A 16,652-nucleotide genomic window follows, 5' to 3' on the forward strand; every position below is an offset into this window, starting at 1 on the left:
TAATTTTATTTCAGTATAGTTGACTTCCTTTGTACCCTTATGGTTTTTATTTTACACAATTACATTATTCTGAGATTATAGGGCATCAGATTGCCAAAGAGGTCCTTGACACAGAAATGTTAATAACCTCTGCCAATCTCTTAGTGACTCTCCATTACCTAGAGGATAAAAGGTAAGTTCCATAGCACACACACGAAGCTCTCCAATAGTCCATTTCTCACCCCTGCCCATTTCTCCAGACCTATATTCTAGGAATTGCCACCTGAAGCGTGGCCAGTCCATAACACTGGGCTGAACGTTGCTCCCTACACAAGCTACCATGCTCTTTCAACATTACACTGCTTCTTCTATTGGAATTCTCTTCACACTTATCTAACCCTGTTTCGTCACCCGGAAAACTTTTACTTCAAGAGCCTATCTTCCTTAAGTGAGGTTTTGTCTCTCCTCTGTGTTCCTATAGGACATTGCATATACCTATGTCACCAAACTTACTGCATTCAGTTAAATTATTTTGCACCTATGCCCTCCATTAGACTGTGAGCTGAGTTTACACAAGGACTGTACAAGGAGTGACTTCTGACTCCGTAGCCAGGATCTCCATAGCCAGCAAACGGGTAGCACAGAATGAGGTCTGAGAGAGCCGAGCACTAGGAGACAAGATCAAGCATCACCTGCTTCAGTTTTGCCTCTATCCCATCCTAATTTTTCTTTCAGATACTGATTAAAAATATTAAAGGCAACTTGCATCTTGAAGGAAGTAAAAGCCATTACAAAAGGAGTGACATTTGTATTTCTATGCGGGTTTGTTCACAGAAGAATTCTTTCCCTTCCTCATTCTTTCTCTCTGTCCTCACATCTTCCCAGTCAGCCACAAAAATCAGAGCCTAAGAATAGGCTCTGCACTTAGAAAGGAGAATTGTCAACCTCCCAGAAACAGTAGGAGAAGAAAAATATTTGCTTTTTTTTTTAAACAGATTCCTTTGTTTCCCATGATATCTTCTAAACATGAAAATAAAGCCCTAAGGGTTATCAAATAATAGATTAAATATTAGTACTCTAAACACTATGCTACTCATGCTAGCTAACCAAAGAACTATTAGAGTGAAAAAATTTTAACTATTAGAATAAAAAGTCCCATGATGGGATATGTGACAATGTTTAAGTGTTATTCAGGGATAATATTGAAATGAATTGTTTCTCAACATATTCGAAAGTGAGCTAGGCTATTTAAGTCATTTTAGAAAATACATTCAGTCAGCTAAATGGTACAAAGCGGAAAATAAGGAGAGTAAAATTCAGACTAGCTCCCTGGATAAAATAATGTATAAAAAGAAGTAATGGAAAAATAATTCATTACCAATCTCAAAGCTTCCATTAATAAATCCAACTAGAGACGTTGGGATGTTGAATTGTCTCTCTATTTGTGTGAGCATGGAATTCATATAAGATCCGGATAGTGTTTTGGATACATACGCACATGTTATTGCCAACAGAAACATCTAGGGAGAAAAAAAGTGCAAGAAAACATATGAAAAATTTATTTTTAAATTGTACATTTGCCACCCGTTGACAAAATATCTTCTACCAAAAGACTGATTGTCTCCACCTCAAGTAACTCTTGTATTTGGAAGAAGCTTTTAAAGTGATCTCTTCTTCTGGTCTTCCATACTATGTTCTCTCTTTGAAAATCCAAAGTGGGACTAATTGATTAGTGATACTGAATTGTGTAGGTCATTTGTAGCCTCATTATTTTATGGGCACGTCTTATACATACACAGAAGCAAGTAATCATTCTAAATAACATGTAGCAAATGATTTAAATTGATCTTCAGCATTGCAACACTCTCTGTAGTACAAAAGAATACGTGTATGTTAATTTTTAAAAAGGAATGTGACGTTACACAAAGACATTATTTCTGTAGCAAATTTGCTTAAGTTCTCTCTTGAACAAAGTAATATGCAATTTATACAACATTCTATTGCTACTCATTGCCAGTTAATTTATTTAAAGCAATATTTTAATTATAAACCGTACAAAACGTTTCTAAACTTGCTATGATAAACAGGTACTTCCTATGATAAACAAATATGAATACAGTACAATAAATGTCCACATATTGAATCACACTTCCTAGGTATTGATATAATTCCAGACAGCAGTCAGGCTGACACCATCTGTAACAAAAAACTCAAGGACAATTTAACAGATAGAACCATTGTGATCAGCAGAAACTAGTATGGTTTTACTAAAAAGTTAAATTTTTGATAGTTTTATTAAATTGGAAGTGAAAAGATTTAGGTCTTAGTAAGGGATTTGAAAAAGGAGCAAAGTCAGGTAGATTAATGCTTCAAAATCAACAAATTATAGATAAATATATTTATATCAACCTGAATGGTAGTCTCCAATCCTATGCCATAGGGCTTTTCCATTTCCTGATGCCACTTCCATCCTGAGAGACCATTCGATTTACTCTCCAGCCAGTACACTCATATCCCTAAAATCCTCACCCCTCCATCTTCCAATTTCTCAATCTTGAACCAACCCCACAATTTATACTGCACTTTGTACACTCCCTTCAAGATTATTTACAATCTTTTCTTTTTGTCAGTCTCCAACTCAGCCCCATGCTCTTCTCGACCAGCAAATGATCTCAGCAACTTCACCTTCAAATTTACCCCTCCCTACCCCTCCAATTTCCTTCCCATCTTAAAAGGATGTATCCTTCCTCCTGTATAAGAAACTCCCTCCAGCCATGCTCTGGAATCCATTCTTCCCATTGCTGAGATCCTGATTCATCAATTGTTGACCCCCTCCTCTATTTTCATCCCCATACACTTTACTGCCTCTCTCCCCACTAACTTATAACTATATCCAAGACATTTCTGTCCTAAAAATCTTCCCTCATCCCTGATGGTAGCTCCAGCTACCATCAAGCTGTTTGGAAGAATAGTCTAGATTCATTGCCTACACGAACCTTCCACTCACCCTTCGGTCTATTACAGTCTAGCCTCTCTTGAAGCTACTCTATAAAAGGTCATAAACAACTTCCTGATTTCCAAATCCAATAGGTACTTCTCAGTCCTCAGCTAAGTTGATATCTCGGAGTCATTTAAGATCATTAATCATTCATTTCTTCCTGAAATTCCCTCCCCTCCCCCCATGTATACCTGTATCTCCACCTATCTCTAGACTCTTTCTATCCAGTCTTCTCCTCTCAGGCTTTTGTCTCATACCCTCCACTTTTTGCTATACACGCTCTCTCTAGGAAATCTCACTTATTTCCATGGCTTTAACTACCACCCAGATGCTGAAATGTCTCAAATGTTTACACAGTTTATCTTAGACAACTGCAATCATTTTTTAGTCTCCTTTAGTCTTTCCCACCTCAATCTCCCTTCCACCTCCTGCCACCATTAATTTGGAGCTTAATAAATATTTGTCAAACAAATGAATAAAATGCATATTTAGCATGTGATTCCACTTCTTGAAACTTTTTAGTGGCTTCCCATAAACAAAAATCCCTACTTCTTAGATGGCAAATAAAACCTCGTATATACCTTGTTATGATCTCTTGCTGCATGTCCCTAAACATAATGTTCTATTTATAGTTCTTTTAATTCACCATGCCACTTTACATCTCTTTTACAGGTGGTCCTCCACTTGCAATGATTTTCTTCACCTTGTGAATCTGATAAATATATGCTCAATATTTAAAACTCAACTCTATCATTATTTCTATTGTGGAGTCTTCCTTGTCTTTCTACTTCCGAGGTAGCCTTGACCACTCACTCCCTATCTCCCCACCCTGCTGTGTGCCTGCCTCTATTACAGCCCTCAGCACAGCGCCCTTTATTTTTTTTAAAGGACTTTATTTATTTATCTGTTTGGCCGTGCCATGTGACATGCGGGATCTTAGTTCCCTGACCAGTGATTGAACCCTTGCCCCTTAAGTAGAAACCCAGAGTCCTAATCACTGGACTGCCAGGGAATTCCCCACAGTGCACGTTATTTATGTGTTTGGATGCCTATAACCTCCTCCCTCACTATACTGTGAGCAAGTCAATGATAGGATCCATATATTATTTACCTTCGTATCTTCGGGGTCTAGTAAATGCCTCACAAACAGTAGGCATCCAGTACAAGTTTATTGAATGAATGACAGAATCAGTATTCAAAAACATCTTGAAGAAGTAGTCACTGCTGAAAGTAAGCTGAATATAAGATGAAATTCAATAGGATTAAATACACCTAAACCAAAAGTTATCTGCACCAATTAGTTTGGGGAAATCTGAATAGAAATGTATGTGAAAAAGACCTGGGAAATTTAAATATCAAGCTCAATATGAGTCAAAATTCATATCGTTATATAGCTGCCAAGATAGTATAGCTATATCTCTAGCTATTTATCCTTTTATATTAAATACCAGTTGTAGAAATTCTGTCTCTCATCACACTGTAAATCTTTTCAGAGCACATTGTTGAGAGTAAACAATTTTCACATGGTTTTATAATTCAGATTTTATATTTAAAAGCAAGCAAGGCCTATCAAATAAAGTACAAATCATGTTTGAGAGAATAATTTCTTTTATTTAACATTTTAAGAGAGGAAACTAGGTAAATCATGACCCCAGTGCTCTTCCTGAAACATTTAGATGGGCTTCCTAACCTGTATGGTTTTCTTCATAAAGTGAAAGCAACCAGTGGCCATTTTGACTCATGTCTAGTGCAAAATAACTTCTATATTTATAAAGCTAGTCCTACCAGCTTTTAATAATGCCCCAGAGTTTGAAGCAAATTTGTTGAAGACAGTCCTTTGATATCTTCTAAAAATGTTGCTTAATGAGCATATGTCTAAGGTCAGAGAAACAGAGAAACCCGGCTAATTATGAAGTGATTGTCTCTTACTTTTACCTGATAAACTTGTGCTTGCAGTATTTTGCTATCTCATTTCAGATCAATATCTAGTCCTGCCAAACTCCAGTCAGAAAAAATTAAGGACCAATTGTTTATAAATAATACTTGACCTTTATCCACAAATGCTATTAATAATAATAGCTAATATTTATTGAATGTTTACAATATTCCAGTCATTGTTTGAAGGATGTAAAAAGAAAAACATTCTATGAGATGAGTGCTGTTGTTACCCCTTTCAGATGAGAATACTGAGTCACAAGGACGTTAAGGAACCTCTCCGAGGTCACACAGCGAGTCAGTAGTTGAACTCGACATAAACCTAGATAGCCTGGGCCTCAGTCCTTATTTTTAACCCCTCAATGTTTGGAGATGGACATGAGAATTAGGAATAATTTAAGGGGATTTTTAAAATATATAATTAACAGAGCATTTCAGGCAAAAGTAATTTTCTAGCTCTATATCATGATTCTCCCCTTTCCCGTACATGTGTAGATCTTTCCTACACATGTATAAAGAGAAAACAAACTTTTGATAGGAAGGAAACTGGTGGCAGTGTCATAGTTTGGAAATCACTTGCAGGCACTAGCTGTGGAATCAAGACAATTATCCAGATTCCTTGGTTTAAAATAAATTTAAATTTTGTTTGAAGGCAAAATAGCTTTGAGGCTATGCAAAAAGAATTTGCTCTGAAATAGTCAAGAATACCAGAAACAGCTAACAAAATGGGCATTTTTCTTATAGAGAATGATTGGTATGATGCCAAAGCTTGAAGTAAACATTTGTTTTAGTGGGTCATTGTGAGGGCATCACTGAATACAGATCAACAAAGCATTTCTGTGCAATGAACCATTTTCCAGGAGAGACCTCCATACTCCTCTGACTTAGAAGCCCCAGAAGGGTGAACATTAAATTGGCCTTTGATCCAGGAAATTGAATCCTACTGTAATATAATGTGTGCTTGAAAGTGTTTAAGATCCTGTCTTCCATTTAAATCCCTCAAAACTATTTCTGATTAAATTGCCTGAATCAATAATCCTATTTAGACACACCCTCAGTTACAAACCAACTTCATTAAAGCAAGAACTTATCAATATATCAGGTAGTATGACATTATTATTAGATTAATACACGAAGATATAAGCAACTTTACAAGGTCTCAGTTTAAAAATATATATATGGTACATATACATATATCCACACAAAGCAAGTCCATACCTTCAACTTGGAAAGACATCTTATTCTATGAGTTTCAATTCTTTTCTCAGTTTCTCCCATGTTGCTCTTCTGAGTGTTCCAAGGTATTTATGCTTTAAATCTTGATATTTCTTAGTTCTATTCTTTTAAGAAGACAAAAATCTATTAAATTGCTGACAAAGTCATAAAGCGTCATTCTTTTGAAGAAAACACTGAATCTGAATAACAGAATCAGAATGCATTGTGTTACAAATGTTACAAAAATACCTAGGAAGCTTCTGATTCATGTCTAGAGAACAATGACGTTAGAAAAGATTTAGTTGTTAATTTTCCATTGAAAAAGTTACATCAAATCACTGTAGTAACTCTTTAGTGAAATTAAAGATTAGAACAATTTGTTATGATCCCCTTGCAAAATAATGCCCACGTGGTTAAAACAAAGCTTTTCATTTCTTTAGCCAAAGCAAATAAAACTAAAGTGAGCTCCTTGGACTTACATGAAAATGCTGCTTTTAGGAACACACAGACTTTGATTTTGTTTGTACTAATAATCTGCTTTAGCAAGCTTACAAAGGCTCAAAAATCTCTATTTGGCCAGGCTCCCTCTTCAAGTTCTTTGTGTTCCAAGACTTCCCTGGAGTCTCAGGAAGGGAAACGCTTTCTGGGGCACTGCTGATTCACAGAAACCTGGGGAGATATGGAATTTTAATCGTGAAAATCGCCTAAGTAAAAATAACAAATAATTCTATGATCTGGAAAAGAATCCCGCAAGTTAAGAAGTGAGGTTTCAGAGAAGATCAAAGATAGAAGTGGAAACCTATATGTATACATATATAATAAATACAGATATATGTGTGTCTATGTGTATATATAATATATAGGTACACAATTTTATATCTAAAATGTTTTATATGTAAAACAAAAGGATGATTTAAACTCTATTAAATTCTACTAACCGTTTGTCAAAGATTTTGTCTATTTCGTTTCTTGAAATTAGGGCAATATTTTGTACAAAAACCAAAACATTTCACTCTGACTATATTTAATCTAGTAAATCTACTTCAAGTTTCCAGATGCTATCTTAACAGTATCCCCAGGGTTAATTGATTAAAATCCTCTGAACAATATCCATTTAACAATATCCCAAATGGCACTAATTTTTAAAACCTGAATCCTACTCCCCTATACACATTAAGGCAATAGCCACTGAACAATTATGTATGAGCTTAATTCTCTTTACTCATTCTTTTATGAAGACAACAAATATCTATCAGAAGTCTACTATATGCCAGTCATTGTGCTAAGCCCAGGATTTCAGCAGTGAACAAGACAGACAAGTTGTCCTAAAGACAATATAAACTAGGTAGAGAAGTGTAAGGCTCTGTGAAAGGTACTTGGACCCAGATCCCAAGGAAATTATACTTTTATTGGGAAAGGTAAAACTTTTCAATAAAACACATTGGAATAGAACTGGACAGTGTATGATCAAATACAAATTGTTTGGTATGTAAGTGGTGAAAAAATCCATAGGTCATAAGTGAAAATTATGAGAGACCACTCTTGGCAATTCTGAATGACAATACAAATGAACTCAAGCTGAAATCCCTCCCATAAAATTCCAAGTCACCTTAAGTGTAGTGCAAGTACATAACACTAGTTTTAGAAGAACCCATAGAATGGGATAATTTTTCAAAAGAGTGGAAACTGCTATTTTTTGGTCTTCATCTATAATACCTCTGGTTTTATCATAAACCTCTCAACTGCTCTCAGTTTTTCCTTCTCGTACATTTAGAACTCAATCTCTCTCCCTTATGTTTTTTCTTCCCCCGCTACAGCTTGCTTAAATTTCAATATATTAGAGCTCAATATAGCTACCCAGTCAAATGATAAGAGAGGGAGAGAATACATTCCTCTTGGTATCAAAGTTGTCTTCACTCATCTTAGTGGCTAAAAACATGCCTATTCTACATGCCTATTTTTCCTATATACCTGAGGAGGCATAGAAGTTGTAGTTGGTAACACAGAAAATCACCACATCAGGGAATTCTGTTTTTCCTTCTATGCATTGTGATATTGTGCAGGTTTTATCATCATGCCCCAAAGGTTTGTTTCAAAATGTGTTTCCAGCCCTGAAAGAAGTTTTTAAACAGTTGTCTTTTCACTGTAGTGTTTAAAGCTAAGCACTTGGAAAGAATTAAATGCGATTCAATTAACATTAAACTTTCCTTAATTTGCCAACTTATACAGTGAAAACATTTTAGCTTTTCAGATACTTTTGAAAAATTTTAGCGGAGGAAAATAAATAAATGAATGAATAAGATTTATTCTTTTTACTTAAAATTTGTAAATTCCAATAGTTAACGTCACAATCATTATTGAGCACTTTGGCCCCAAATCAGAGAATGCACACATTGTTTCTTCATATTCTTAACGCCGCGCTCGTGTCAGCTTTGTGAACAGTCCCCTTTTGTCAGCACAGCTTTGTTTACACGGTGACTTCTGCTCCTGGGATCACAGCATCACCGACAATCTCCATCAGTCATCACTGCTAATGAAAACGCCTTGCTGCAGTTTTATGAAGTAAAGAATCAGTTTATTTCTCTAATTCCTTCTCGACATTCAAATGAGAGCAGGTAATTCTTCAACACAAATGTAGTTGGGTTTCTTCCATGTCTACTGGTCACGACTCTGCTTTTTGTGTTTGTTTTTATTTTTGTTTTAATTGTGGTAAAAGCACATTACAGAATTGTTCACTCCCTGCACACTTTGGTTACTGGATTTCTAGAACTTTTTCATCTTGCATGACTGAAACTCTACACCCATGGAACAGCAACCTCTGGGGTTTTTAACACCCCTTGGTTTCCAGCCCTTAATGACATGTCTCAACGACAAGAGAATACAATGTTTTATCAAACAAATAAACAGTCTTACTGTGTACTTTCCCCAGTATTAAATACATAGACATAGCTTTTATTATTATAAATCACCTGGGAAAATGCCTACATTTAATTTTATATTAATCTCTCCTATTGAATTAACAAAATAAAGGCTTTACTTTATCATGGCAAAACTAGTAGTACATACATGAAGAAGATTTAGGAGAACATCCTTTCCCTGGGAAAAAAGACAGGGTCACGCCAGCAAAGACCTTATGAAAATTGTTTATTTCCAGAATCTTCAAATGGCTCCTAGCTCTGCAAGAAGAGAACAGACTCTTGGTGGTATCCAGCTGAAATAATTTCAACCAATACCAAACCAAGCAAGTATGTGCCAAAGAAGCACGTGGAGAATTAACAATGACTCTTTGTATGACGCTTACCAAATTATTTTGCTTCTATTAGTTACTTTTCATCAGAAATCAAAGAATAAGACATGGATTCTGCAAATCAGCCTTACAAATATAGATATTATTTTAAGTCCAAGCTCAGAGGAGTTACTAGAAATGCATCACTCTGGTAAAACTAAGGGAGAAAATTAACTGGGCCATAGACTCATGCATATGATTTTACCATGAAAAGCAAAGTATGGAACACACAGAAACACAAGTGAAAACCATCATCAGCAATCCAGCAATAAAAATACCTACCCCGTTACTTTGGAAAACTTACTACCTTGTGCCGGATAATAAACCCAGACATGGAAAAGTAAAGCTAAAACCTGACTTCTAAGTCTTTAGGAGAGCTAGTTGTGAATATCATCAGGGTTACATCTCATGCCAAGTAACTCTAGAGAATGATTAGGTAATTATGGGAATAGCCAATGTTTTCCACATTGGCAATTTAAACCATTTCATATTTCAGATTATTATCCCAATTTCTCTTCCTTTTGCCTGCATAGGCATAGTTTGAGATACAAAAACTTGTTTCTTCATTTAATTATGGCAAGAAAATACTGAACTCCTCTTTTTTCTCATAGAGATAAGACTTCATCTGTTTATGAAGTTCCTCTAATAACTGGAAATCCAATAAGATGTTAGATTTTTTTCCAACCCAATTATTTATATATTTGTTCCTTCATACTAATAGAAGCAGCTAGATATAGTCAAAAGGTCAGACTTTAAAGCCCTGTTAGCTAGGGTTTAATTCTAGTTTAGTTGTGAATTGTTTAAACTCTGAGCCTATTTTCCCTTACCTATGATGTTGGAATATTTATGCCTACCTTGCAAGATTGTTATGAAGACTGAGTTATAAATTTTACATAAGACCCCTAGCATGCTTGCTGGAATGAAATAGTCACTCTGTAAATGGCAGTGATTATTATTCATTCATTCCACAAATATTTATTAAGGCTCTACTACATTCCAAGCACAGTAGTTGGTGCTAGGAATACAAAGATGAATAACATATGTGCTTGCTCTCAAGCAGTCTCACAAGCTAATGGGAGAGATAGACAATTAAAGGATAATAATAGCTGCTTCGTGCCATCATGCAAACAATTTGAACTAAGTAATAAAAATAAGCAATTCATGAAAACTATTTATTTGGACAGTCACTTGGAATATCATTTTGATACAGCCTAGTAGTTTAAGGACTTGGGCTTCAAAAGGAGGCCCTACTGGTTTAAAAGCCTGTTTTTAAACTAGCTGTGTGATTCTGTACAAGTCACTTAATCTACCCATACAATGAAGATAATCTCTATCTTTACATAAGTCAAGGTTCAGACAAGAAAATAGAACCCATGACAGGTAGTTCAATAGAGGATTTAATTATGGGAAACTAGTTCTAAAGGCATCGGAAAAGTTAAAAAGCCAAACTGGGCAGACGGTGAGCAACCCAGAGCTTTATGTCAGTGGCAAGTCTCTCTCACTCCTGAGAATGTATCAGAAAGGGAAAAGGGCTGAGTTGCAGGACCTCGAGCCCTTAGGGACACACAGCCACTGCCAGAGGCACCACTTAATGCATGGAGCTGGAGAAATGACTTTTCCCCTCTACAACCCTAGTCTCACACCAATACCTCTCATTGACAACCTAACTGGAAATCAGATGCAAGGGAACCTGGACATTTTAATTTTCTGAAGTCAGTCCCATGGAGGACAGAAAGGATCAGAGGATGGGAGGGCCCAATACAAGTGACCACGACAACAACGAGGAGTTGCAATAAAATTAAATAAGATAATACATGAGAAGTATGTAATATGATGCTAGCACACAATCAACATTCAGTGAAGGGTACCTATTGATGTTATTGATATTATACCTTCAATCCTTAATGCTCTTTTTATTCTCAGTAATAGAAGATTCAGGAGATTTAACTAGTTTGCATAATTGGCCAGCTCTTGACATTACATATGCAGATCCTGCAATCTCTATGTGATACCAAATGAGATTTTGTCATCAAATCAACTGATTTTTAACTGGTCAGATATATTAACCAACTACTTTCGCATCAGGTAAATACAGCCATTGTCACCAAATCTTCACTTACCAAGGTATATCCAGCTTTCTTATTTAAGTTATATGTGGGGAAAATGTCCAACGAAATTCGAGATACATAGTCTCAATTACCACTAAGTGCTTTGTTAAAATGCTTCAACAAGCAGAGTAAAAACAGTACATTAAAATCAGAAGGAAAACTTTTCCATGGTGGAAGGAGAAAAAGGGAAAAGGATAATATTATTATTCCTCATTCTTATTATTTCCTTCTATATAGATGGAATTCCATGAGCATGACATGTCCTTCCTCTCCATACCCTCACTCACTCCATGTGGAGAAGGCTGACGTGGGGAGGTTGATCTATTTGGAGGTTAACTGTAAGAAAACCTGCTTGCCAGCAGAAATAAGCCGCATGCCCTCACATCAGCTTGTCAGTGCTAGAAGTGATGTTTTGGAATCTGTGTGTCATACGTGTCTCTTATTTTTCAATTGATTCACAGTTAGGATGGGGGGGCCACTGGTACTTATTGGTATTTATTGATTGGACACTCTCAAAGACTCCAACATACAAGAAGAGCAGGTAGAAGCAGATTGTCCTAAAGGGCTATGACCAGATTAGAAAAACACAAACCCTAATATATTACATTCAATGTGATACCATTTTTGTAAAACTATATATAATTGGAGATAATAATAAAACATACACACATTATATACTACTTGCTATAGTCCAGACACAGTTTTAGAAGCTTTAGAGTTGCCAATTCATTTAGTTATCATAAAACCTTATGACAACATTTCTCCAAAGAAGATATACAGATTGCCAACAAACACATGAAAGAATGCTCAACATCATTAATCATTAGAGAAATGCAAATCAAAACTACAATGAGATATCATCTCACACCGGTCAGAATGGCCATCATCAAAAAGTCTACAAACAATAAATGCTGGAGATGGTGTGGAGAAAAGGGAACCCTCTTGCACTGTTGGTGGGAATGTAAATTGATACAGCCACTATGGAGAACAGTATGGAGGTTCCTTAAAAAACTAAAAATAGAACTACCAGACGACCCAGCAATCCCACTACTGAGCATATACCCTGAGAAAACCGTAATTCAAAAAGAGTCATGTAGCAAAATGTTCATTGCAGCTCTATTTACAATAGTCAGGACATGGAAGCAACCTAAGTGTCCATCAACAGATGAATGGATAAAGAAAATGTGGCACATATATACAATGGAATATTACTCAGCCATAAAAAGAAACGAAATTGAGTTATTTGTAGTGAGGTGGATGGACCTAGAGTCTGTCATACAGACTGAAGTAAGTCAGAAAGAGAAAAACAAATGCTGTATGCTAACACATGTATATGGAATCTAAAAAAAAAAAAAAATGGTCATGAAGAACCTAGGGGCAAGACGGGAATAAAGACAGACTTACTAGAGAATGGACTTGAGGAAAACTTACGGGGAGGGGGGAAGGTAAGCTGGGACAAAGTGAGAGAGTGGCCTGGACATATATACACTACCAAACATAAAATAGATAGCTAGTGGGAAGCAGCCGCATAGCACAGGGAGATCAGCTCGGTGCTTTGTGACCACCTAGAGGGGTGGGATAGGGAGGGTGGGAGGGAGGGAGACGCAAGAGGGAAGAGAGATGCGGACATATATATATGTATAGCTGAATCACTTTGTTATAAAGCAGAAACTAACACACCATTGTGGGGCAATTGTACTCCAATAAAGATGTTTAAAAAAATAAATAAATAAAATAAAATAAAATAATAAAATAAAGAGAATGAATGGTAAAAAAAAAACCTTATGACCTAAATAATATTATCCCAACTTTGAAGATGTGGGCATTAAAGCACAGAGAGGTCAAGTAGCTTGTGCAAGGTCACACAGCTTGTATGTGTCAGAGCCAGGATTCAGATACAGGCAGTCTGGCCCTAGAGACTATTATCCAGTACCCTAAGCTGCCTCTCCACTGGTGTGGTGTGTATGTTCACTGTTGTATTCACTTAGATAAAATATTGAAGGACCAAAACTAGAATCTTAATAGTGGTTACCTCTGGGTAGGATTATGATTGATTTTGTCTTGTTTTTCCATTGGAAAGTTATGTACTGTTTTCCACAAGGATCATTACATATATTTTCAATTACAAAAATATAGGGGAAAAGAACAAACGTCACTGGAATTGATTCTTTAAAAACGTAATAAGAAGGTAGCACATTTCTAATCTATGTTAATGCTGTGTTCTTAACAACTTTCTTAACTTTTTTTTCCTTGGTTCTCGAATTATTTTGCTTTCCTTAAGAACCTTTGTCAGTCTCCTCTTTCTTTCCCTTCTCTTTGATTATTTGGACTTTAATTCAGCAGAACAGCCTGAGGCATCTGTAACTTTCCTGACCAGAGCCACTGACTGTTAGAGCCCGGAAGCATCCAGAGTTGCTACTCAGAACTTCCCAACTGGCTCCATGTGCTTCCAGCCATAAGGGTATCAATTCTCATTTCTACTTCGGTATTAGTAAATAAAACACTTGTTTAAATTATATAAAGGGAAGAGTTTGGAGCTCTGAATAAATATCAAGCGAGATGCTCAGGACTAGTGTTAATCAGATGAGTGTGGGCAGGACTAGCCTCTCCGCCGTTTACCACTCAGCTGAGTACCATTTGTCAGCATGTTGGTTTCGAATATTAGACAATTTTAAACTATATTTGTGGTCATACACGGTTTTATTTATACCTCTAATAGACCATTGGATAAAGACAGAAAGCATGAAAAGCACTGATGTTAAAATATAACCTAATGAGGAGCATAAAGAAAATATTTGGCCCCATGGCATGTAGGATCTTAGTTCCCCAAACAGGGATCAAACCCATGACCCCTGCATTGAGAGTGTGGAGTCTTAACCCCTGGACTGCCAGGGAAGTCCCTAAAATTTGCCTGTGTAAGGCTGTTAGAATAACTGACACCATCTTGAGCCCTCAGAGTTTCTTCTCTCTTTCCACTGACCCTACCCAGGACTGTACTGTTCTGTAAACCACTTCTCTGTGGTCAAGGGATTTGTTGTTAATAGATATTGTTTAATAATCATTAGGACCAGGTGGCCTCTATGCTCTGTTAGTCTCTCCAAAACGATGAAAACCTTCCCTGACGTATTCTCCAGCACCCATGAGACTAGTTACCCATTCACAAATCTTTTTTGTTTTTTAATAAATTTTTTTATTTATTTATTTTTGTCTGCACTGGGTCTTCATTGCTGCGCGCGGGCTTTCTCTAGTTGCAGCGAGCGGGAGCTACTCTTCCCTGCGGTGCACAGGCTTCTCATTGCAGTGGCTTCTCTTGTTGCGGAGCACGGGCTCTAGGCACATGGGCTTCATTAGTTGTGGTGCGTGGGCTCAGTAGTTGTGGCACACGGGTTCTAGAGCGCAGGCTCAGTAGTTATGGCGCACAGGCTTAGTTGGTTCACGGCATGTGGGATCTTCCTGGACCAGGTATTGAACCCGTGTCCCCTGCATTGGCAGGTGGATTCTTAACCACGGTGCCACCAGGGAAGTCCCCCCATTCACAAATCTTGACTTAGGAATGTACACCCTTTTTCCAAGCACTCACCCCATTCCCTTGGTTAACTATAAAACTGCCCCAACGGCTCCTCGGTGGTGCAGAGTGCAGATGTGAATGCCTCGGGATTGTTGTCGCCTGATCCCAATAGATCCTGTCTTGTGAGTAAGTTGCCCTATAATAAATGGATCCATTGATTATATGGAGCTGCCTGCCTTGTTTTTCGGTCTCAAGACGCCTTCTCAGTTCAGTGGGCACTTTTCGTCCCCTCCATCCTCCAACAGCATAGTACCTCATTTTATGATTCCATTGTATCAAAACCAATTCTTGGAAAGAAAGAATAAAATGAAGAATGGTATCTAGATGCTCTTTTTTCATCTAGTTAGAAATATCTGCAAATAGTGACATAAAATCTATTATCTTATTTCTTCAGTTCTAAAGAAAATACAAACAGTATAATACTAAGTTTATTGATTTTTAAGATTTTTTAAACTCCAAACATTTTTAAACTCCAAAGTGTAAAACTTCCAAACATTATATCAGCTTTTTTCTTATTTTAACACTTTAACACATACAATAATTAAACACCAATCTACATTTTAATGTATGACTCTCTGAAGCCAAATACAACAGAATGTCATCTTTGAATTTATTTTTTAACAGGTCATGCTTTTTTCTCAGTATTAATTTAAAATAAGGAGTGTATATCACATGACAAATAACATGATATATATGACAAAAATTTGCCTTCCTACTTAATACTACCAAATATAAAGTGTATAATTTGTCTACAAACATATTGATCTAAAATAAAACATTTTAGGTAGAATCATCTATTTTTAAATAAACTTTTTTAATTTATAAAACTTTTCAAAAGAGATTGATAGCAGAGTAAGTGGACACTGGTCTCACCTCCCATCACAAGCACATCAAAACAACAACTACATACAGAGCAACTCTCACTCAAATCGACCTAGGGACTAACAGGACAGCTAAAACACCTATACACACTGTGAGAAACCCACATGCACGTGTGCACCCACGTGACCTACACCTGTCATCTCCAGAGAGTCAAACTGCCCTTGTCACCTTTTTTCTCCTTAATCAATATGAGAGATGACAGGATAAATCAAAGACTAACTTCTATGAAAACATATTTTTCAGCCCCTTTTTTCTCTTCTCCCTTTCTCCTAACTCTTTATATATGTTCCTTGACTGCTTCATTTTGCTGCTTTCCAGTGTAACACCTGCTTACCTAAGACACCATTCTGATTAGGAAGTAGCTTATCCTTTTCCTCTTTCCCAGAGTGGAAAAAAAATGCATATGTTTGTAAAATGCAGGAGAAAGATTTCACCTTGGTTATCTCATGCGTTGGAGAAATGTCGATAATGGACATTTCCATCGGCAGGGACATGGGATAGAATAGCACAAAATTTTGCAATACCTTTCAAATCACATCCATTTCCTGGCCACTTACTCTGTCTACACATAGGCAACTTCATACAGATAAGGTGTGAGAACTGACAGAAGAAAAAAAGCAAAGGGATAATATGGGTCAAACTTTTTTCTTTCACCAGCTGGGTAAATCTGATAAAAGGACC

At 36.6% G+C, this 16,652-nt stretch overlaps 1 protein-coding gene across 3 annotated transcripts in view; it reads right to left on the bottom strand.

The window, feature by feature from the left end:
- The window catches only part of SLCO1A2 (solute carrier organic anion transporter family member 1A2), a 107,018-nt gene that overhangs the window by 46,404 nt on the left and 43,962 nt on the right, over nt 1-16,652 (bottom strand). Inside the window, exons 1-4 of one of the 3 annotated variants that reach the window (XM_059934523.1) lie at nt 9,194-9,277; nt 6,607-6,796; nt 6,131-6,252; nt 1,358-1,499 (exon numbers count right to left, since the gene is read on the bottom strand). In XM_059934523.1, the coding sequence (XP_059790506.1) occupies nt 1,358-1,499; nt 6,131-6,190 (202 nt within the window). In that variant the 5' untranslated portion in view covers nt 6,191-6,252; nt 6,607-6,796; nt 9,194-9,277. Of the gene's footprint in view, nt 1-1,357; nt 1,500-6,130; nt 6,253-6,606; nt 6,797-9,193; nt 9,278-16,652 lie in introns of those variants that run through there. The other 2 variants (XM_059934522.1, XM_059934521.1) reach the window with 2 other exon arrangements.

The sequence above is a fragment of the Balaenoptera ricei genome, chromosome 10 (genome assembly GCF_028023285.1).
Source record: "Balaenoptera ricei isolate mBalRic1 chromosome 10, mBalRic1.hap2, whole genome shotgun sequence".
NCBI classification, from domain to species: domain Eukaryota; kingdom Metazoa; phylum Chordata; class Mammalia; order Artiodactyla; family Balaenopteridae; genus Balaenoptera; species Balaenoptera ricei.